Below are 24,828 nucleotides of genomic sequence, written 5' to 3'. Positions count from 1 at the left end.
GCACAACGGAGTTCTTTAACATCCAAACAGGTGTGAGTGCAAGTTGTCTCCCTTTATCTACCTCTTAGCCATCGGCTATATTGTGAGGAAAACCATGCACAAGACTGCCTTTGATATTCCAAGCTGTGACGCCGTGTATTGAATCGATTGTTGGACTTGGACGCCGAGGGTCCAACAAGTATAGCCTAAATGCAAACAAATCATGACAGACAACCTATAGCTACAGAAGCTTTTAAAATCGGCTACATATAGACTTGGATAAAAAAAAATATGCGAGTAGGATTTAAGGCAATGGGGGCCACGCGCTCAACTTGACCAGTTGAAACTGGAACATCTAGATAAGTCTAATAACTAGGTAGAATCATCTCAAGTGATGGGGTTAGCAAGAGGTAGCATGCCGAACAGGAAAGGCTGAAGCAACTTTCAAAAGGTTATTTGGACAAGCCAAGCTATTATTGTTGACACGATAATTCACCTATTTTATATATAGGTACCTCATTAGAGGAAATGCGGACCAGGTAGGAGATATGAAGAGTTAAACTCAATGGAGAATACCTGATTTGGAAACCACTACACTGTTCATCTCAGATATAGTAGCCTACTGGCCATCGGAAACTTCAGACTTGAAAATGATAGTCATATTTTTCTTGGTGTTTTTCGAGATTCCTCAAAGTGCTCACCCACACTAAAGATCTGTGTTGATTTTTTCTACACTCAGTAATAAGGCTATCTGAATTGTGGAACGAGAACCCCTGGGGTAGAGTTTGAAGGGGTACGCGTTGCACATCTTGAACTTTGCTGATGTTTAAAAAAAAGATACCCATTGCTTACGTTAATTTTATACTTTTAGATATCTTAAAATCTCATTTTTTAAAAATTATTTCATGTAATATTTCTACCAACTTAAAACCAGTGTTATTTTACAATTTAAAAAAATCCTACAAAGATCAGGAAATGGTGTATATAGTGTTAATGGATAGGCCTACATTGTGCATAAACAGAGAGGCCTTTGCAATATGTGATATGCCCACACCATATTAAACTCAAAAGTTCTATGGCTTAATGAAATGTGATGACTGTAGTTTGCTTAAATGGTTTTAATTTTTTTGTATTGAAGAGGGGGTCCTAACCTCAAACACTTCCTGCTCCTTAGCAACGCAGTGGCAAGGTGGACCATTAAAATTTATGTTCCAATTTTAAAAAAAGCAAAACAACAACAAAATTTCATTCACCCACATTAAATGGGGTGGGGGGATTTCATTTTGGGGGCGGGTGGGTTGACCCCCTTCCCACGACTACGCCCATGTTATGATATCTGTCATCTCAGCACAAACAAAGTTATCCTTCTCATTAATTGGAGATAATGTTATTTATTATAGAACCTTTACTTATATTTAATCATGAACGATTTAATTGTTCGTTTATTATTACTCTATTGTATGATTGAACCATAAAATATTTTAATAGTAATTAAACTAAATCCATTAAATGGGGCGAGGGGTATATAAAAAAGTAAAGTTCCCATTTCAAACCTTGCAATCTATAGGGCAGATAATGTTAAGGTCATCTGTTTCTTTGGCCAACGGTTGACAAGCATGGTGTCATAAGGCCAGCACAACGACAAACCGCCTTTACTTTCCCCAACTAAACTCAGGTACATTTTAGAGTTGGGTGGACTCACTAGCAGATTCAGTACTTTGGAAGGGGGGGCGATTTTTTCCAAACCCTAACCCTAACGCCCAGTAAACCCTAACCCTAAGAATAAACGCGCATATAGCAAATATATATATATATTAGAATGTAAAAAAAAAAAATCAGTGTTTCTCGACCGTCGGAGAAAAAAAAGCAAAAAAAAAAAAAAAGCCATGTTGAGCCTCTGTTGAGGCCTTTCTCTAGACAGCTGTAAGCTCCCCCACTGGGGATCGGGGCGAAGCCCCGTCGCCAAAATCGTTTTCTTGCGTTCTTCACTGCAGAAACTCTTTCTCCTGACATCCACTACTCATTATTCATCCTATTAAGATAGAACCTTTTGAATAATGTTTTACTTGAAAAATATTCTAATATGATTTTACCACTGGGTTAAAACATCAATATGTAGCTTATATTATACAGATATTCAACTAAGTTTGTTACAAAAACAATGATATCTCCATAAAAATAGGACCGCCGCCCTCTCCCCCCATTGATTGGGAAACACTGAAGTGATGTATGAAGATTATTGTTATCTGATTTTTTTACATTAAGAGGCGTAGTGGGGTGGTGTCAAGGGGGCACAATGCCTCTGGCGCCTCCCCAGGAAGATGCCACACGAAGCCTATATTTCTATGTGATGTTAATGGGAAATGGGGGGGGGGGGGCGCCAATAATGTACCTTGCCCCGGGCGCACGTTTTTCTCACGACGTCTCTGTTTACATTTGTTTATTTTTTTATTTTACTGTTAATTTATTTTCCTGAAACCCAAACGTTTTCGCTAGAAAATAAAATTTAACTTCACTCATGACGCTAGAAATATTTCAGGATCTAGAATAATCTGTTTTACATCTGTAAGCGTTTTCCCCCACTTAGTCAAAGTAACCAGGCTATGATACAAGTACCTAGGCGGTTTTTTAACCCATTCGTTCAAGGCAAATGAAACAGGAATTATTACTATTGTTCTCACTAATCACCGTAGTTGTCTCTCTTGAGTTTTAAATAGTATCAAATAACTGTGCCAAAGTCAGATCTAGACATCAGGACTGCGATAAATGATGGCGAATGTATACGTTCACATCATTGTTTTAAAACACTAAACCACAATTTACAATAAGGGAAACAAAACCTAATGAAATACTCCTAGCGGAGGAAAGATAGAGGCACATTTCTTATTCCATTTGCTAGAACAAATTCGTACAAGTGCTCCTTCTTCCCTAGTGTCATTAGAGAATGGAATGGGTTGCCTGAATCAGCCAGAAAAAAACAACGATTTGGCAAAGTTTAAGTCATTGATTAACATGCGTGACTAGATTGATACATGAAACGCTTAGGACGCAATTATCTTTTTTTTTTTGAAGTAACATCTGTAATAGATAAGATAACATAAGATAAGATAAGTGTTACTTTAGCTGCACTTTAGCAAGAAGTGAATGAAAACAAGACTATAAAGCGAGTTTGTATTTCAAACATCGATTATCTGTTTAGTAAGCAATGAAAGTTAAAAAAAGGCAAGTTTCAATACAGACGCTTTGAAGTAAATATTATCAGCAACCAGTGGCGTGCTTAAGGGGGTGGTTGATGCGGTCCGCACCGGTTGACACCCACTAGCCGGAAACATCTAACATGCTGGAGGAGGTCTGGACTTCTGAAGGAGCGTACAACAAGCAAAATAAAAAAAAATCATTTTGATTAAACAAAAAGCTTTTTGGAAAGGGAAGAACACCACCCTTTAACTATATAAAATGTACAAGCTATTTCCCTTATTCAATATCAAGCAAAATAATTCATTCATCATTATCATCATCATTCCTTTGAGTTCCTCATGGAATATAGGGCCTCGACAAAAACACGCCACTATCCACGGTCTCTTGCTAGTTTTTTTATGGTGTCCCAGCTCTTCCCGGTCTTCTCTGCTTCTTCAAGTACACTGCATCGCCATGTTCTTCTTTCTTCTTTATTACTAATAATTAATTGACTTATTGTTTTTAGCGGCCCCCGAAAGTGGAAAAGACCCTATTAGTTTTTTGTGAAATGTCTGTCCGTCCGTCCCATTTAGATCTCGTAAACTAGAAAAGATAGTGAAAATCTGACATTCTAATATTCTAATAACATTCTGATGCAACGGCTACTTTTTTCTCTCCTAAAAGCGACAAATCTAATTTTTTAAATCACTTATGCAAGCAGTTTTTTCATAAAAATTCACCAATTTTACAATTATTCACTATTAATAGTAATGGATTGGTGTAGCTTTTTAGTTGGGGAATAGATCATTTACCCTATTTTGTAAGTAGTTATGCAAATGGTTTAACCCTTTTTGTTTAAAAAAATATTTTTTTTTTTACATTTGTATTGCTACTTTATGTAAGTTCTGTCATACTGTTTACTAAGATTAACCAAAAATAATGTTTACTTTTTTTAAGAGGAAAAAAAAAGGTATTTAGTATGCATATAAGTTGGACATAATTTAAAACAACAATTAATAAGTATGATTTCATATTATCTCGTGAACTGCAATGTGTAATTGTAGCGAAAGGACACCCAACTAATGTTGTTTTTTTGAGGATTTGAATAAGAGATTGACGTTTTACAAGATCAATTAGATATTCATTATAAGACATCAGTTAGGCCAGGATCGCATTTAATTTCATATTCACTTTCACCTATCCTTATGTCTGCTGGACACCACATAAGATCTGTGAACCTTCTTTCTCCATTCATCTTAGTCATTTGTCTTTGATAGAATTTAATTTTGATGTTCTTTCTGAATATATTGATACCGGCCTTTTTACCTGCCTGGGTGAACCACTTCGGGGGCCGATTTTGAATTTGTGTTTCCACACAAACACAAACTGTCTTTGTAACCTTGTTTGTTAAAGTAGTCTATGTCAAACTCATTAGTCAGCAAGAGTTAGCCCCCGCAAGGATGAATATTTCTTACAAGACTTTAGAGTTTTTACCTTTAGTGGAATGCCGGAAGCTGTAGTGGAATGTTTGACACCTACTACGATTTCATCTACAGCTCGGGTATTAAATTACTTCAACATAATTGTGACAATACCTCTATTCAACTTTAGTGTAACCTTCGGGGAAAGGTTTTTCTAGAAATTTGACAGTATGTCGTTTTTGAAAAAGAATTACTAGCGCGTTGGCCGCACTGAAAAAAAAAAACTCATTTTTTACCATTACAATTTTTTAAAGAATAAAAATATATGTTAATTTAAATTTGGCTAGAGAACTATTCACTGGGGAGTTTATTAAATTAATGGTCATGAACATTTTGTGCACTGTTCACTGTACATGTAGATCTAAAGGCCACTCCTAGGAATATTATAAAGTCTAGTAGATTTATACATTTGCTTATCTATTATGTTTTGTCTCGGAGCGGTGGGGGTGGGGTGGAGGGGAAAAATCTTTTTTTTTTTAATCTAACATTCATTAGTTTTAAAAAAGCAAAATAATCGCTATATAATTTTTATTAAGGAAGATGTTGTTTTCAAAAAATTATTTCAATGCTTTTCTTCTTTCTTATCTTTAAATGAAGTCTAAGGTTTTCTAAAAAATATGCAAACGTTTGGGTGAACTATGAATTACAAACTATCAAGCGTCATAGAAAATGTACATTTAAAACATGGTTACAAGTGGTATAAATACCAAATACAGGGCCTGTGAAAAAAATACTTGTCGCTGGCCTAAATACAGCAAGTGTGCATTATAGGTTGTTATTTTCTTTTATTAGTAGGTACAGTAAAGTAAAGTAACGTATTGCAATCTACGTAAAGGCCATCTGTTTATGTGGTCAACGGTTACGAGGGTGTCACGTGGCTATCAACCGCCTTTACGTTTCTACATCTAATGTCTGTTACCCATTTGGGATGGGTGGACTAAGGTGGATACAGGGACGTCCTATAATTACAGAAATTGAAATTGCCAGTCTTCACATGGATTTGAACGCGAGTTAGGGTTAAATATATATCGACTGTTATATAGGTTTTAAAATGTTTTTAGTATCGTAGAATTAATTTTGGCTTTAAATTTCTAAAAAAAACAACAACAATATTTTGTTCTTTCATAACTTTAACTGGATTCTCATAAGTAGGCCCAAACGAACATTTGGGAGCTCAGGAAACAAATCATTCCATTGAACGAGGCTCACCAGTTACTTTATATTTAAACAAAGCGGTTTGCTATCAATAGGCAAAAAGTAGAAATTAGCAAGCTGCAAAATATCAAATCAATTTTTTAGAAAAAATCAAGTTTTCAAGATCTAATAGTGACAAACGAAAGGACGAACAGACTACACAAAAACGTATAGCAAGAACCATTTAAAAAAAAAGGTTTGCAAGCTTTTTCGAAGCCAATTTAAAATCATGTCTGAGGAAAAAACCGGAACCAATTGTTGTATCATTTTAAAATACACTCGTGTCTGAAAAGTTTACATTCACTATATAAAAGTTACATCCAATAAAAAATGTCCGCTTTGCTTAGCGACAGGGAAGTCAACACTCAAATGACACTATGTTGTTAGTGTTTTTATTTTGTCCTAGTATGAAGTATCTAATTGAGTAAAGCGTGGCTGCTGTACACGGATCCGTATCAGGTTGCGTGTCTATATAACTGTAGCGAGAAACGATCTGTAGGCACACAACTACTTCACCGTTGAGTTCTCTACTTTACCATTGAGTTCTCTACTTTAATACAAGCAACATAATTATGTCTATAATAACAGGTGGCCTGAGTGAACTTAAAGTTGCCGACGAGGAGGTTCAAAATCTCATTAACCAGGTAATTTACTATATCAATAGCTCAGATTAACCAGGTAATTTACTATATCAATAGCTCAGATTAACCAGGTAATTTACTATATCAATAGCTCAGATTAACCAGGTAATTTACTATATCTATAGCTCAGATTAACCAGGTTATTTACTATATAGCTCAGATTAACCAGGTAATTTACTATATATATAGTTCAGATTAACCAGGTAATTTACTATATATATAGCTCAGATTAACCAGGTAATTTACTATATCTATAGCTCAGATTAACCAGGTTATTTACTATATAGCTCAGATTAACCAGGTAATTTACTATTTCTATAGCTATTATTAACCAGGTAATTTACTATATCTATAGCTCAGATTAACCAGGTAAATTACTATATCTAGCACTCAGATTAACCAGGTGTCACCGCCTCAAAGTTGGTGCCATAGTGTAAATATTTACTAAATATCCTGTTTTGATGTTGTGAGTTTGATTCACAGCTCATGATTTAACACGGTTAACACTTTGAACCTTGGATTAGTTAGATACAAGCAGTTAGTTGGAGACAGGCACTTGATAGATTCACTTGATAGCAGTCAGAGAGAGTCCTTAAATTTAGTTACTTTTGTGTCCTCAGAGAGGAAGGACTTATGTTTTGGAGAATTCTATGGTGTAAAGTATTAAGGAATTTCATTATGAAATGTATTTGATGCAGAATTTCACAAATAGTTTTGCAAGTTATTGTTTATTAATTCATTGAGCCATACGGCTGGATTGCCTATAGATACATATATTATTTCATCTTAATAAATGTCTTGTCTGCTGATACGGTGTTAGTCTGTGAATTTCTATATCCGTCGTTATTTATAAGATTCAGAACACTCGCACAAAAATCCAAATTAATATTCAATAATATGAACCCAATGCAACACCCCTATATCTGAAACCATCCCAGTAACATTTAAGGTGTCTTAAAATATCACACCGGTGACACCAGGTAATTTACTTAATCTAGCGCTAGACTAAAAAGGTACTTTGCTACATGAAGCGTTTTTATTAGCCAGTTTATTCACAGTATTTAGCGATTTCGTTAACTGGGTAATTTCTTAAATCTAGTCCTCTTATAACCAGGCAATTTGCTACATCAAGCAAATTTATTATTCAGGCTATTAAGGTAATTTTCAACATTCGTTTAACAAAGAGCTCTAATTGAAGAAATGTAACGCACCTGGCTTTTGCTCGGGCGACAGCTCACACCTTCACTGGCGGATCCAGGGGGGGGGGCGGTAGGGGCGATCGCCCCCCCCCCCCACTCGGCCGACCCCCCCCCCCCGAAGGGGGGGCGGACGAATTATAGTATAGAATTCACACAATTTGTATGCGAATTTATTACTTATGTTAATAATATATACTAATTATTTATATTTCAACCTATTTTTAGATTATTTCGCCCCCCCCTTTCTAGTATTTTGGCCGATTTGGTAGGGTCGGGAGGGGGCGATGGCATCAATCCGCCCCCCCCCCCACCATAAACTTTCGAGTGGGGGGGGGCGGTCAAATTTATTTGTAGAAATCACAGCTTGCTAACAGAATCAATTAAATATCTATATGATTAAAACTTGTTATTGGTATTTTAACCGGTCTTTATATAATTTCATTCACCTGTTGGCCGATTGGAAGGGGAGGAGCGAATACCTCTACTGCCCTTCCCATTTAAACCCTTTGAGTGGGGGGGGGGCGGTGCTACTTTTATGGAGAAATCATAGTATGTGAACAAAATTAGTCGAATATCTATATAATATGAACAGGTGGAAGTGCGATACATGCAATCCCCTTCCCCCCATCGGACAAATCAATACTTTTTCTTTTTGTATTATAGTAAGAAATTACAAAATTACAAAAATCTGTCACTAATATAATTTATATATGCTATAAAGTAAATTCTTATATCGAGTCGCCCAACCCCTATTCTTTAATGCAAAATGCAATCAATAGCAGAAATTATAAAAAGGAGCGAGAATTAATCGTTTTCATTTTACCGCCCTTCCCCTTTCCAGACAGAGTTTGTGTAATTTGACATGAATTTATCATAACTATTTTAAGAAAGACTTTGCTTTGGAAAAGTTATAATTCAAACAAAATTTTTCAATATAACAGTCACGGTTGAGAATAGTTCAAAAGCCAGATAATCTTTTCCTAGCCGACTTTTTCCAACCTTTACTCTATCTCATATTTTTCTAGTTAAATAAATTTAGGACTATAACTCACAATTTATGCTAGGATTTTATTGAATATTATTAATCGAATTTTTATTTTTTTCGGCGGCGATCTTCAAAACCTTAATATAAATATCTGGGGTATCTAATCTTTTCAAAGAACAAATCAGTTGTATTTGCAATGTATTAAGGGACTATAAATTCATATTAGAATATTTTTCTCATTATTCAAAGGGCACTTTATAATAGAATGAATAATGAGCTGTAGGTCAGGAGAATTCGTTACTGCAGTGAAGAATGCCAGAAAACGCTTTTAGCGTCGAAGCTTCGCCCCGAACCCCACTGATAAATAATGAGCTGTAGATGTCAGAAGAATGCGTTTCTGCAGTGAAAAATGCAAGAAAACGCTTTTGGCGTCGGGGCTTCGCCCCGAACACCACTAATAAGTAATGAGCTGTACATGTCAGGAGAATGCGTTTCAGCCGTGAATAATGCAAGAAAACGCTTTTGGCGTCAGGGCTTCGCCCCGAACCCCACTAATAAGTAATGAGCTGTAGATGTCAGAAGAATGCGTTTCTGTAGTGAAAAATGCAAGAAAACGCTTTTGGCGTCGGGGCTTCGCCCCGATCATCACTAATAAGTAATGAGCTGTACATGTCAGGAGAACTCGTTTCAGCCGTAAAAAATGCAAGAAAACGCTTTTGGGCGTCAAACCCCACTTAAGAAGCTTACAGCGCTCTTCCAGACCCCCAAGCTTGCAAGAGAAAGACTTTTTTTTTCTGTTTTTTTCGCCGAAGATTGAGAAACAGTCTTATTTTATTCTCATATGTCGAATATATATATATATATATATATATATATATATATATACATGCTGCACGCACGTTTATGCATAGGGTTAGGGTTTACTGGGCGTTAGGGTTAGGGTTTGGAAAAAAATCGCCCCCCCCCCCACTCTAAAGTTCTGGATCCGCCAGTGCACACCTTGATGAATATTTTTATGTAGTATATATTGATCGAATTTATTTCATTGAAATATTGGTTTGAATTTTAATTATTCAGGTGCGTGACGAGTTGGAATCAAAAGTAGGAAAAAGATTTACCATCTACGAGGCTGTCAGTTTCAAGACCCAAGTAGTGTCTGGAGCGAATTACTTAATCAAGGTTAGGTTACGTTCTGTTATAACAATGGTTTTCTTTGTTTCTCACAAGTATCTATATCCTCCCGCGCGGTTTGGCAAACACGGTGTCAAACTCCACAAGGATTAAGTTACAAGCAGAGCCGGTCATAACACTTCCTGGGCCCTATGCGAAATCTGGGTAGGACTAAAAGTAATAAATGAAAATTAAGTTTTCGTATTAGAAATTAAATTCAACTTTGTGTTATATTTTCATTTAATGAAATCTGACAATGCCGTTTATTTTTATCGCGTTTACCATATTGAATGACACCCAGAAATGACAATTTTGTTTATTTGTAAGGATATTGTTAGGAATTTCATGAGATTATATAATCTCATGAGATTTCCAGAACTTTTTCGAATATTTTATAATTTGGGAAATTTCCATGAACTCCTGGAAAATCAGGAGGCCACGGAAACCTGTTATAAGTTATAATGATTTAATTTAATCATTTTGCACCTAGAATTAGCGCGGGGTCTATGAAAGTGTTTGGCCTACTGCATAGGTTGCAGTGGCCTAGGTGACAAGCAATAGAGTCTATCCACAGCTTCTTTCCAGCTAGTGCCTATGTATTTTAGGCCTTCTTAAAACCTGCGACACATTCACCATTTCATCCTTTCGACATGGATGTTATGCTTGTTTTATATGTATAGTTTGTCTTGTCTGAGGATATGTCTCTTACTCAATAGTAAGACGCGTAGAAGTTGGGTTTAAATGGGTAAATTTTAGTGAAGCGACGTAAGATTGAAAGCTTAGAACGAAAATAGGTTAGAGACAGACAGACCTCTTGAAGTAACGTGATTTCTTGTGCTGACGACGTGAACTTTGTCCTTATTGTTAGGATAAATTGCATTTGTAAAAGGCTGGATTAATTTATTCTATTTCAATTCGTTCTCTTGTTGGTGGATCGTTTATATTTAGAACTCGCGACTACAAGTAATATCATTTCAAGTAAGCAGACTCTTATTCAATAGAAATAATAACGCCTCACTAAAGCCTCCACCAAATCAAAACTTTTACGACGGTAAGGTTAAGTCACCATTGCCCTTAGAGTGGGAAGGGGCGAAAGACCTTTGCGATAGAAGATTTTTCTATTCATGTCATGATCTCGGTATGCTATTTCCATGATCCATCTCTGCTGAGCCATGTTTAGCCTCTTTTCGAAAAATAAGTGCAAACTTCTGTATTGCCAACTATGTAGCTTAACCTCTCGCTTTTCGAGCAATTATCATGGCAATTATCATGTTTTGTTCTGTTTTGTCTGCATCCTAAAACAATGTAAGTGCTGGAACGTGAAGAATTTAGAAGTCTTGAAGCTGTTGTTAAACAAGATCGTTTTTTGAATACGAGACGATGAACTTGTTCTATTTCTGGCATTCACAATCACAGGTTGCAGACATCGCCACGTTGGACATTGTTTACTTCTTGAAGCATTGTGATTTCTTTCTGGCAAACTTTCCCGGCCACTAATTGTAGCATTGAACCATCTTTCTGCCCAGTACGATAAATTATAACCTGGTTGTGGGCAGCAATGACTGATGAAAGATTCTCAGCACTGTGCATGAGAAGCGTTCATCGCCAGCTTGTCCATCACGACTCTCAGCACTGTGCATGATAAGCGTTCATCGCCAGCTTGTCCATCAAGACTCTCAGCAATCTGCATGATAAGCGTTCATCGCCAGCTTGTCCATCAAGACAGAACTGTGCATGATAAGCGTTCATCACCAGCTTGTCCACCAAGACAGAACTGTGCATGATAAGCGTTCATCACCAGCTTGTCCATCAAGACAGAACTGTGCATGATAAGCGTTCATCACCAGCTTGTCCACCAAGACAGCACTCTGCATGATAAGCGATCATCGCCAGCTTGTCCACCAAGATAGCACTCTGCATGATAAGCGTTCATCGCCAGCTTGTCCACCAAGATAGCACTCTGCATGATAAGCGATCATCGCCAGCTTGTCCACCAAGATAGCACTCTGCATGATAAGCGATCATCGCCAGCTTGTCCACCAAGATAGCACTCTGCAGGATAAGCGATCATCGCCAGCTTGTCCACCAAGATAGCACTCTGCAGGATAAGCGATCATCGCCAGCTTGTCCACCAAGATAGCACTCTGCATGATAAGCAATCATCGCCAGCTTGTCCATCACGACGAGAGGCAATTCATCAGTAAAGTTTTTGACAGTTTTGACAATTTTGTTTAATCGACCGTGGGGAGGCACGGGCCGTACGGACAACAACGTACAGTGTATCAATATTTTTGTTTTGTTTTTAAAGAAACAAGCATTAACAGTGCACTTGATATAACAGAGGGATGGTTGGGGGGGACGGAAGTAGGGGGCACTAGTTCTTTTCTTTAATATTTTTCGTAACAAGAAAGTTGAAGGTACGACAAAAAGCCGTAGGTTCAACTTGCACCCTCCCTGCAAAAAATCATGCGGGTGCTCAAGCCCAGAGACCAAAAAGACACCTATTGTTTAATTAGTTTACATTGTCAATATTGACATTCTTTGGTTTTCTTAGATTTAATATTTAAAAAAATAATTTTATTTTCAGATTAAAATTGAGGTGGATATCTACATTCATGTTAGATTATTCTGCCCTTTGTCTCAAGCAGATGCAGCACCGAAACTAGTAAAGTACCAGCTCAACAAGTCCAAGGACGATGAGATCGTCTTTTTTTAGCACAATGGAACTTTGTTGATAATTAAAAACTATGTTTGTTTATTCATTTATGTATTTTTGGTCAAAAAAAAAAAGAGTGTAAAATGTATATGTACTGCAAATTACATCAGGATTGAAACGTCCATTAAAAACATTTCTGAAATAATTTATTTGGTTTTCAAGATAAGTTTAGAATGTTTGTTGTACATCGTTTGGAGAGTTTCACTTTAAAGTAAACAATGTCAAGGACACTAAATGGAGCTATATTGTTGCCAACTAAAAAAGAATTGAGCTATAATTTTAACAATATCACTATGCATAGAAGTTTATTTTCGTATTTACTGTTCGCTATTTTATTTCGTTTACCTTTTAGAGTGCATCAGGAGGAACTACCGCACTGGGAATCAAATACCCAAGCTAGGCCATTGTTGGATAATTGTCGTTAAATCTCTCACGCGCAGTAGAATGACAGTTTTTTTTTCATTAAAAACGATAGGCGTTATCTAATTGCTACTCATTAATTAACCAATTAATTAATCATTCTTTATTGATTCATGTATTGCCCCTTGTTGTGGCAAAATATGTAGGTCACAGCTGAGGCTGCTTAGCCACGGGAAATACTGCACTTCTCATTAATCTTCGGACTTGAAGACAGGCCTTAGTATTATTTTTATTGTTGGCATTGACTAAGAATAATTGTGCAAAATTTTCAACTTAATCCGAGAAGAGGAACTGGAAGAAAAACGTGTACAAAACTTGTACCAGACAGACTAACAGACGGAACTTGTAAAAAAAAAAATAAAGTTAGACATGATTTAAAAGTTTCAGTCTTGAATTTCATTTTTCTTAATTCGTGGTCTTGGTCGAAGTTCAAGGCATTCATGGCTATTAACTCTTTCTCTGTCTAATTATTTACCACATTCGGGTGGAGTCAACGCTGGTATCGTCAGTTAGGAGAGAAAGAGTTAATTCAATAATGAAAGCCAACATTGTTTTCCCCAAATTTTTAAGGTAGCTTGATATATGAAGTATATTAGATTATGGCTAATTTAGGTCTAAATTCGGAGTTCTCGTCCTAGATTCAAATAGATTGATTGCATTTAAATCAACTCAAGATCGAATTAATCTAAGTCTTAATTTCTTTTGAAACTGAGTGTAGCTATCTCAGCAGCTATAAAGAGCTTAGATCTTAAAACAAGCAAAAAAGTGCCGACACTTATGATGTATACAAGGGCACCGTTCAAAGCGAGAAACAAATAGAAATCAACAAGAGATAGAAGTGTGAGCTGTCTGGAACTAAGAGACATCCTTCGTGCAACCAGAGAGCTGGATTAAGGACCGAGAGTTGTGTATTAATGGCCAAAATCACTGTGTGTTTTGTTAATAAACACATCTTCTATTATTATTTTCCTTTCGTTAAAAGCTTGTCTAAGATCTACTACAATGCTTTTAAAAAACTTTTATTTTTTAAACAAAGCTTATCACAGGAAAAGAGCCACAAAATCACTGCCTTATATCTCATTTCTGCAAGAATAAGCTCACCTATCTATATAACACTAAAATAATTCATTACCACTAATCGATTAAGGGGTGGGCAATCTTTTTGCATCGAGGGCCGCATTTAAAAAAAAATGGGAATGGCGGGCCGCATATTTATATACAACTTATAGAGACACTTTAAGCTAACTGTGTAGAATGTCTTTTAATTTTTAATTCATCATTACACTGTATTATATTCACGTTTCTTTTTTTTCCACACTCCACGTTAAGGAATTACAACATGAGTTACCAATTTTTGAAACCAATTTTACGATTTTTTTTCAAATTGCTGTTGTCATTTTAAATTAAAATATCCTGACAAATATGCAGGTGTACTTAATGTGCAGTATTTTACTATTTACACTCGTGCATAATGTTCGGAACTGTGGAACTAGCTTACTAGTTTTTATCCTTGCGACTGCTGTCAAATTACAGTCAGTCAAAATCGACCAGTAGTAATGCTTGTTTAGTTTCCACAAATAAAAGGGTTGTTCCCTGAATGAGACAATATATGTTCCGGAAGTTGAGTGTCGGTACGAGAGAGGCTTGCCCATCACCAGAGAATGCTGACCATGTCCTTCAATGGTGCATTCTAAATCAAGAGACCCGAACAAGACTTTGGCCCAAAAACCCTCCTATAGAACCAAAACTATTCAGATATACGATTACTGATCTGAACTCTCCAACATGTAAAATGAGAACGAAGAAGAACAGATGTATGTGTACACAAATAGTGTGAACAGCAGCAATTTTATTTTAAGTGTGGAAATACAGCTTCTGGCATTCATAAGACACCGTGGTAGTACTGACTGGAACTTCTCTTTGCTTGGAGATATGTCCTCTGGAGCTGAATCAGCTTCTGCGCTAAAATGGTGAGCTGATGGTATTGAAATCTGATTCTTGACGTCTTAAAATTTGCTTTTATAAATAGCACAATTAAGAAATCTAAATAAGTGTTATACTTTTAATCATTTCACTAGAAATAGTTTCACCTTTCAGTAAAGGAAAATGACAAAATCTATTTTCCTTTGCTTGCTTGTAGAAATAGAAAGCATTGATGAAAAGATTTAACATGTAATTATATTTCATATGCAAAAAAGCCCATCGCAATAGCAATTATGAAACACATGAAATTTGTCTTCCACTCTTTATTGTAAATATTGGTAACAAAGTCACAGTCAATGTCCTTCAAGTAACATAACAATTTCTTTCTTGAGATTTTATATTCTTCTCATTTGCCTTGCCCATGCTAGATGGCGGATACATCGGATTATTATGTTCCTAAATAAGTACCTGTGGTTAACTCCTCTAACCCTAATAAGGTCCATTACAATATCATCGTCATCAATAACATATTGAAATTTTATGCAGCTTTGTGCAAACTTTCCTGTTTAGAGTTTATGGTTGGTATATATTTTTTAATTAAAAATAAAAACAAAGTATTTTACATTATCAAAGATAGAGCTCTATCAGTTGTTACACTCGCCATCTTGTTTCAAGCATACCCAACATTCAACACAGTTCTTCATAGCATTAAATAAATACTGATAAGAGATTGTCTTGAATTAAGTGTATTGAAGTATAACCAATAATCATAATCTTCGTTTACTTGAAACTTTTTATAATGAGACAGTTGCAATAATTTATATAGATATTATTTTAATATATTTGCTTTTTAATCTGTATATGCTGTGGGCGCACCTGATTTCTGTAGGTGTCGGCGGGCCGCATAAAACACTCCACCTGGCCGCATGTGGCCCGAAGGCGTAATTTGCCCACCCCTGGATTAACTCATTGGTTTATCTTTTTTATTGATTCATGTATGGTCATAATTTTGCAAAATTTCAACTCGATCCGACAAAGGAAAGTGAGAGAAAAAAGATTTCAAAAAGAATAAGAGAAATAACTACACATATAAGCCACATCTCTCAAAAAGTAGCATATATTTCCCTTTTTTATATGAAATAAAATAATAACTTACTTAATCCTGAGCACTCCCAGGGAAGCATAGGGCCGCAACAACACCTCTCCACCGAACTCGTTTCTAAGCAGTTTTCTTCACCTGCTCCCATTTCATTCCAGTAACCCTCAGCTTCAATAATGACTGACCTCTTCCAGGTTTTCTTTGGTCTGCCCACTTTCCTCTTTCCTTGTGGGTTCCAGTCAGTGGCGTAACTAAGGGGGGGGGGGGATGGGGGGGGGGAGAATTTTAAAATCCCCCCGGGCCCCCACCTAGGGGGGGCCCCCAAATGGTTGTCCGAAATAAATTTGTAAATACATAAATTAATATATTTGATTGACAAATAGTGTCAACAGGTGTCTTTTTTTTCAACATTTATAGATTAAATTTATCACAAAGACTAAACCTAGATCTAGGTCTATCAGTACGTTGACTTTGTTGACATTTTAAACATTTTTTCCCACAGAGATCAAAGTTTTTTTAAAGTTAGTTTTACATTTTAAACATTGTTGCCACGAATAAAACTGCATGATATACAGCGAATTCCAGGTATCTTGTTACCTTTACTAATAATAGATCTAAATGGCGAGTATCTTGTGGCTACATAAATTAACCTTGAAGCAAAATTTACAGAATCGAGTATAACAGATCTAAAAGTTATTATTAATAATGCTAAAATAGTCCAATTATTCGGGTTTGGCGTCTATAATTTCAGAATTAAACTTCACACTCGAGTTATTACCCCTCTATTTATCTTGCCTCTATTCAATGGAAACTCCCTTTTTATTTCCATCTAATCCTTTTGCTTTCGCACAAAACATAAACAACAAACAATGACGTAATATCACATAATATTAGCACACCCTTCCTTTTAAAGTTCTTAAGAGTGATATCTACTAGCAGGGCCGGCCCTAGCATTTGCGGGGCCCTATGCGAAACGGATCGCGCGGGGCCTAGTCTGGGTAGGGATAAACATAATGTCAAAGTTTTTTTTTTTTATTTGAAAATAGGCCTACTTTCGTCTTTGCAATAAATTTTTATCAAATGAAAGCTCGCAATGCCACTTTTTATTTATTGGCACCCCAAAATGTCAATTTGATCTATTCTTCAGGAGATCTGAATAAATTCAAAAAAAGTTCAGGACTTTATCGCATATTTTGCCTTTTTATGAGATTTCCTGGAGGCCCTGGAAAATCAGGAGGTCGCGAAAACCCTGTTAATTTATTTACGTTATAATGGTTTAATTTAATACTTAGAATTAGCGCGGGGCCTATGAAAGCGCGGGTCCCACTGCGACCGCATAGGCTGCAGAGGCCTAAGGCCGGCCCTGTCTACTAGGAACTTTAACAATTCGTCCACTTCTGGTTGTCTTAACTGGCACAACAAGTTCTCTAGACATTGGTCTATAACTGTCTGTTTCGTTTGTTCCAACAGTTTGCAGTTCATTGTCTTCATCAATATCATAGTACCCAGAAATGTCTTCATCGAAACTCTTATTCAAAAAGTGTTGATTTCTTCTGTATGTTTTTCCATCGTTTCTCTTTATGATGTAAGATCTGGGTGCTGAATGTTTTTTTATGACAACTGCTTTCTGCCATGTTTGACCTAGACGAACTCTCCGACAGAATAATCTTTAGGTAGTCTAGCTTTTGCATCGTATTTCACTTTGCTTTTCATCTGTCGTTCGTCGAGTAATGTCTCTGCATTTTCAGCTACCGATGGTTTCAATAGTTTGGGATCAGTTGGAATGATTCCCTGAGTCTTCTACTCGTCAGCAGTTGTGATGGTGAATACGGCAGTCCACTTATCGGAGTATTTCTATACTCGAGCATAACGAGATATGGATCTTTCCCACTTTTGTATGCTCTGAATCCTTTTGCTTTCGCACAAAACATCAACAACTAACAATGACGTAATACCATATAATATTAGCACAGAATCTTCTTCATGCAGTGGAAAATTAAGAATTTTTTGCCTATCTTGAATTCTGGTCAAAGCTCCTGTGCCCAATTAATATAGTTCAGAAGAAACTACAAAAGTCTGGACTGCATATACGGGAAGCTGCTAAAGAAATTAGTACCCTTTCATGCTTTCTGCAAAATGATGTGAAATTGACAAAAACCCAATCCATCGAAAAAGCAAAAGAAGGTAGTGAATACTATGGATTGCCTGTAATAAAAACAACCAGAAGAAAGAAAAGACTTGATGGGAAGTTGAGTTCTAATGTAGGACTGTCAATAGAACTGCAATTCAAACGTGTTGCGACAGAAGTGCTGGACAGATTTCATATGGAGATGAAGGGCAGTTTCCAAAGGCTGGAAAGAAAATGGATACCTTTGGGTTTCTTCTTGAACCAAGACACCTGTTAGATAAAGACACGCTTATGACAAACTGTGCTACTTTTCCTGTTTGTATGATGAAATAAATGGAAAATCGCTTTTTCAATGATGTCATTGATGCACGAGCACTTTTCATCAACAAACAGTAATACAATCACCAATAGACATATTGAGGAAACAGGCTTCATATGGGAATAACGTGTGCTGAAACTTTGCAACCTCCTCCGAATACCGCTAACTCAGGCCACTTCCATTATGTCATGTGAGAGATCATTCTCAAAGCTCAAGTTCATCAAAAACTATCTCAGGAGCACAATGACGCAAGAAAGGCTTATCATGGCTTTATTGTCAGTGAAGTCACAAATACTAGAAAGTATCGATGTAGATGTTGTTATAGATTTCTTTGCTGCACAGAATGCACTACGTGAAGCGATATCAATTGAGAGTTGTCACTTGTGCATTATTTAACTAATAAACAACGGCAATATTCATTAAAAGAGTCTTCATGATTATTTTTTTTTTAAGTTTACTGATATACTGAACCAATTTGATTTTGGGCTTATATATATTTGCGTACATTATCTCATGTCATATGTCGAATGTCAAAATGCAAGGGGCCCCCAAAGAGGTCAATCCCCCCGGGCCCCCAAATGCCTAGTTACGCCCCTGGTTCCAGTCAAGTGCCGTCTTGTAAAATTGGTAGCTGGTTTTCGCAGCGTGTGTCCTATCCAGCTCCATTTTCGTTTAGTGATGGCTTGAGCTATGGGCTTTTGTCTAAAATTAATTATTTAACAATTATTAATTAACTAATTGGTTAATTTAGTTTATCGATTCATGTTTTGAAAGGTATAACCATTGTGTAAAATTTCAACTTGATCCAAGAATGGATGTACGAGTGTTCAAAAATTGCACCAGACAGACAGACAGACAGACCGAATAGATAAAAGCTTTGTAAAAAAAAATAGATCTGGAAAGAGGTGTCTCTGTCGGACTGCTCCTTGGCGTACTTAGTCGCCTGCGCTTTACGTGGCACTCGTGGCAACATGACAAAAACACACATTTAGAAGAAAACAAGCGAAACATCTAAACGCCGTTGGCTCATATCAAACAATAAGACAATTACACCAAATACTAAAAAAAACAAACGAAAACAATACTATGCATCAGACACTGGCGGATCCAGAACTTTGGAGTGAGGGGGGCGATTTTTTTCCAAACCCTAACCCTATGCATAAACTCGCGTACAGCATATATATATATATATATATATATATATATATATATATATATATATATATATATATATATATATATATATATATATATATATATATAAGAATTTTTAAAAAGCAGTGTTTCTCAACCTTCGGCGAAAAAAAAAAAGTCATATGAGGCCTTTCTCTTGCAATGAGGTACGGGGCGAAGCCCCGCCGCCAAAATCGTAGCACGTAATTAATCAATGGAGTTCGGGGCGAAGCCCCGACGCCAAAAGTATTTTTTTTTTTGCATTCTTCACTGAAGAAAATTATTCTCCTGACATCTACAGCTCATTATTAATCAATGGAGTTCGGGGCGAAGCCCCGACGCCAAAAGCGTTTTCTTGCATTCTTCACTGCATAAACGCATTCTCTTGACATCTACAGCTCATTATTTATCAATGGAGTTCGGGCCGAAGCCCCGACGCCAGAAGTGTTTTCTTGCATTCTTCACTGAAGAAAAATATTCTCCTGACATCTACAGCTCATTATCAATCAATGGAGCTTGGGGCGAAGCCCCGACGCCAAAAGCGTTTTCTTGCATTAATCACTGCCGAAACGCATTCCCCTGACATCTACAGCTCATTACTCATCAGTGGAGTTCGGGGCGAAGCACCGACGACATAAGTGTTTTCTTGCATTCTTTAATAAAGAAACGCATTCTCCTGACCTAAAGCTCCCTATTAAAAAAGGACCTTTGGAATAGTGTTGTAAACTATTCTAATATGAATTTATAGGCCCTTAATACATTGCAAATAAAACCGATTTGCTCCTTGTAAAGATTAGATACCCCACGTATTTAGAATAAAGCTTTGAGAATCGCCGCCGAAAAAAAAATTATTCAATAACAATTCAAGCGTAAATTGTGAGCTATAGTCCCAAATGTATGGAACTAGTCGATATCAGATTGAGTAAAGGCTGGGGAAAAGGCGACTAGGAAACAATTATTTTGGTTTAGAACTCATCTCAATCTAGAGTGGGGAGGGCAGTACAGGCAATCGTATACCCCCCTACACCACCGAATCGGCCAAAATACCAGAAGGGGAGCGACATAATATAAAATGTATATATTAATTCAACTAATTTTGTTCACAAACTATGATTTGTCCACAAAAGTAGGACCGCCCCCCCCCCACACTCAAAGGGTTTAGGTGGGAAGGGCAGTAGAGGTATTCGCTCCCCCCCCCCAATCGGTCAACAGGGGAACGACATAATATAAAGATCGGTTAAAATATCAATTACAAGTTTTAATCATAAAGATATTTAATTGATTCTGTTAGCAAGCTGTGATTTCTACAAATAAATTGGACCGCCCCCCAACTCAAAAGTGTAGTGGGGGGGGGGGCGGATTGATGCCATCGCCCTCTCCCGAACCCACCAAATCGGCCAACATACTAGAGGGGGGGGGGCGAAATAATCTAAAAATATCTTAAAAGTATAATTAGTATATTATTAACATAAGTAATAAATTCGTATACAAATTGTGTGAAATCTAATCTAAAATTCGTCGCCCCCCCCCAGTCGGCCGAATAAGGGGGGGGGGGCGATCGCCCCTACCGCCCCGCCCCCTGGATCCGCCAGTGGCATCAGATAGTCTCTTTATCTCTTGTCTCTTCTGTTTCTCTCTATTCTCTTTTTCTTCTTTCTCTTTCTTTCTTCTTTCTCTTAGAGCACCCTAACACACTTATTTTTATTCTCAATATTTTTGATATTTATATTTTATATATTGTAATAACTTAAGTGAGGCAAACTCAACGAGGCACATAGATCTTTATTTACACGACATCACAAGTTCATAAAACATCATCTTTCTTAGGCACAGTCTTTTCACTTCGGCTCTCAACTTGGGCGGAAATCGTTCTCCTCTCTTCCTAATGTTGGCATCCTTTTTAGTCTAGTTTATCACAGTGCGCACCTTCTAGCTTAGATGTCGGTGCGCATGGCGGAGTTATAACATTGCCCCCTTCTTAGAGCTTTTCGTCCCGAAAAGAAACAATGCATTGGAGCTTTGACAGTTCAGGTGAAGGTCGATCGGTGGGAACCACAAACGTTAAGGTGTCTGTTGCCCACAAAGCCATCTGCACAGTTTCCCATGGTCGTCGCTTCCTCTTCTTCCAGTTGGCCAGTCTACGCTTCGGGCGATATCGTGGTCGCTGCTTCGACCTCATGACGATAGTCTCTGATGCCAGCCAGCTGACACATGGAGAGTTAGTGGAGGTCAGGGTTGCCAGCCACGTAACACAATTGCATGTTGTGGCAATCAACGTAGATTGCAGGGTTGTTGTTCTAAGACGCTGAGTCAGCGGACCTTTTCCATGGACGTGTCATGACACAGTTGTAGGCCCACAGCTAGCCATGGTCTCAAGGACATATTCTTTTTCAGCTTCATCTGTAAGGTATGCCCATGAAGTATCCTTGTAATGTTCATCCACCGCTACATCAGGTTTCGCTGGAATTAATTCACAACCGTTCAAGTCACTTTCACGGATGTGGGCAGAAGTACACATTTCTGTCAAGTTCAGGTCTTGTAGCTGGGTTTCTTGGCATGGGCACTGTCCCCGCAGGACGCCGCATATACAGTTTATGTCAATCGACTGGAGGAGTAAATTTCTTCTTTTGCAACCTATAGATACAGAAGCTTTCAAAACCGGCTACATATAGACTTGGATAAAAAAAAATATGCGAGTAGGATTTAAGGCAATGGGGGTCACGCGCTCAACTTGACCAGTTGGAAATGGAACATCTAGATAAGTCTAATAACTAGGTAAAATCATCTCAAGTGATGGGGTTAGCAAGAGGTAGCATGCCGAACAGGAAAGGCTGAAGCAATTTTCAAAAGGTTATTTGTGTCACGTCCCCAGTGACACCTCATTGTTTACAAAAATGAGGAAATTGTACCTATCTCAAATCAGGTCAGCGTACCCATGCTTAAATGCCAGAAAGACGCCGATTAAAGCTTAGTTCAAGACTACAGCGGGGAAACAAAATTAACATAGGTTAAATTACAAAAACAGTTCCTAGTGAAACCTCATTGTTCACTGTTACGGTCGTAGCGCAGCACGGTGTGCATGAATAATGGTGCGAATTTGTGTAATGAATGGAAAGGATGTTGAAAAGGGGAAGCCGGGAGTAATTGACAGGAAGAGAAATGAAATGTTCGTATTTACATAACTTGTTATAAAATTAAAGTATTTATAGAGTAATAACCTGAGAGTCTATTATTATTTCGAAGAGTCTTGTGTCGTAACAAGTGGCGCCCAACGGAAAAGGCAAGACCTGCGTTATAACGGTATCTAATTCCTGTCTACTGAGGCATTACTAGTACTACAAAGTGTAACAAAATCTCTAGATCTATTAGGATTGAGAGAGTTAGCATCATCTAAATCTCTAAAGCTATGTACTAGACTCACTGGTAAACATAAACCTTTAGTTGAAACTTAACTAAAAACATTATTGCTGAATTAATCAACTGGATTAACATTTAAATCTAGATTTATATCATTATAATTATTATGACGGCCCATTCTCTACATTCACCAATGTGAAAACGTACATCTTCATTGGTCTGGCGGGTCATAGTTCTCAACAATAACCTTTAACATTCAATATTAATGGAAATTTGTACGATTATTAGCACTGCTGTGGGCAACACTAGTGAATTTTGGCTTCGGTGGAGAACAGTGCCCATTTAGGACCAACGGATATACACTGACCACGGCATATAGACAAACAACGAAAGATTCATATCACCGGCGGAGAATATACACTAGCATTGGAAGTTATACCAGCAGGAAGAAGAGTATTCCGGAAACTAGATACATATTTGTATTGGAATAACATTAAACGTTTGGTTCATTACATTACATTTAGATATGAACATTGTTTCCAGGCATTAAGTATAGGAGAATCAAATATATTTAATGGATATGGCCAGATAACTCGATAAAGAAAAATTACAAATGGCGGATAAAGCTGAAATAGTTGCTTTGAAAGAAGAAGGGAGACTATTGGAATTAGAAGGGGCAGAGCTGAGAAAATATGTACAAGAAAGATTAATAGAAAGAGAGAAACTAGTCAAGGAAAAGGAAATAGAGAAAGAGAAGTTAGCCATGGACAAGGAAATAGAGAAAGAGAAGTTAGCCATGGAAAAAGAAAGAGAGAAAGAGAAGTTAGTCATGGAAAAGGAAATAGAGAAAGAGAAGTTAGCCATGGAAAAAGAAAGAGAGAAAGAGAAGTTAGTCATGGAAAAGGAAATAGAGAAAGAGAAGTTGGCTATCAGTAAAGAGAAATTAGTTACGGATAAAGAAATTGAGAAAGAGAAGCTAGCTATGGAGAAAGAAAGGTTAGCCATAGAGAAAGAAAAGTTGGAAATAAAAAAAGGAAAAGCTAAAGATGAAGGTACTGGAAAGAAAAATGACGTGTCTGGAAATAAATTGGCAAAATATAAAGGTACAATGTTTGATGAGAATATAATAGACATAGATATTTTCTTAAAGAAGTTTGAAATTGAAATGAAAGAATTGGCTTTTCCTGAAGATAAATGGACATTTTTGTTATCGAAGTCATTTACAGCGGAGGTACCGTCAAAGATCTGCATGAATCAGAATAATTACCAAATAGTAAAGGAGCAATTACTACGAACATTTGGAAAAACTGAGGCGTTTTATCGTCAACAATATGTTAATTGCACCATTGAAACCAACGAGGATCCCCAAACATTTTTAGACAAGATGAATAGCTACTTTGACAATTGGACAGAGTCATCAAAAATAGAGAAGACGTTTGATGGACTAAAGGTATTTCTTATGCTGGATAAAGTCATTTATGAGAGTCAGGACGAACTAAAAATATTCCTGCTGGAGAGAAAGCCAAAATCTATAGATGAGATTGTAAAATTAATAAGGGCTTACAAAGTGGCACATCCTGAAAAAAAGTTAAACAGAGGTAGCGATATTGAAGAAATAGTAGCATTTAATAGAGCTAGAGAAATACAAGACAGTTATAGCAACAATAGAAGATTTAGATATGAAGGACAGAATAGGTTTAGAGGACAAGGAAGGAGCCAAATAGATAGTAGACAAGGCCAGTATAATAGCTACAGAGGGAGATATCAAGTTAACAGACAGGGAAGATATGACGGCAGAAGAAATGGAAGAGATCAAAGTTTGTCATTATTGTCGAGTTCGGGAAGTCTAGATTGTTTTCAAACATTT

The 24,828-nt window shown here is 37.0% G+C and overlaps 1 protein-coding gene across 1 annotated transcript; it reads left to right on the top strand.

Annotated features, from left to right (window-relative positions):
- The first annotated feature begins 6,186 nt into the window (after nt 1–6,186).
- LOC106075698 (cystatin-A-like) lies at nt 6,187–12,687 on the top strand. Its single transcript, XM_056030079.1, has 3 exons — nt 6,187–6,475; nt 9,734–9,835; nt 12,414–12,687. Exons 1-3 carry the CDS (start codon nt 6,404–6,406, stop codon nt 12,540–12,542), a joined length of 303 nt encoding a protein of 100 aa, XP_055886054.1. The 5' UTR covers nt 6,187–6,403; the 3' UTR covers nt 12,543–12,687.
- The last annotated feature ends 12,141 nt before the right edge of the window (nt 12,688–24,828 follow it).

The sequence above is a fragment of the Biomphalaria glabrata genome, chromosome 5 (genome assembly GCF_947242115.1).
Source record: "Biomphalaria glabrata chromosome 5, xgBioGlab47.1, whole genome shotgun sequence".
In the NCBI taxonomy this organism is placed as follows: Eukaryota; Metazoa; Mollusca; class Gastropoda; family Planorbidae; genus Biomphalaria; species Biomphalaria glabrata.
Note: the sequence above shows the minus strand (reverse complement) of the source record. Positions and strands in the feature narration are given on the sequence as shown.

Excerpts from the sequence above, each read along its gene's own strand:
- LOC106075698 (XM_056030079.1), top strand. The coding sequence starts at position 6,404 with ATGTCTATAATAACAGGTGGCCTGAGTGAACTTAAAGTTGCCGACGAG. Across the intron at positions 6,476-9,733 it reads TTCAAAATCTCATTAACCAG|GTGCGTGACGAGTTGGAATC; the intron begins GTAATTTACTAT and ends TTAATTATTCAG. Across the intron at positions 9,836-12,413 it reads GAGCGAATTACTTAATCAAG|ATTAAAATTGAGGTGGATAT; the intron begins GTTAGGTTACGT and ends TTTTATTTTCAG.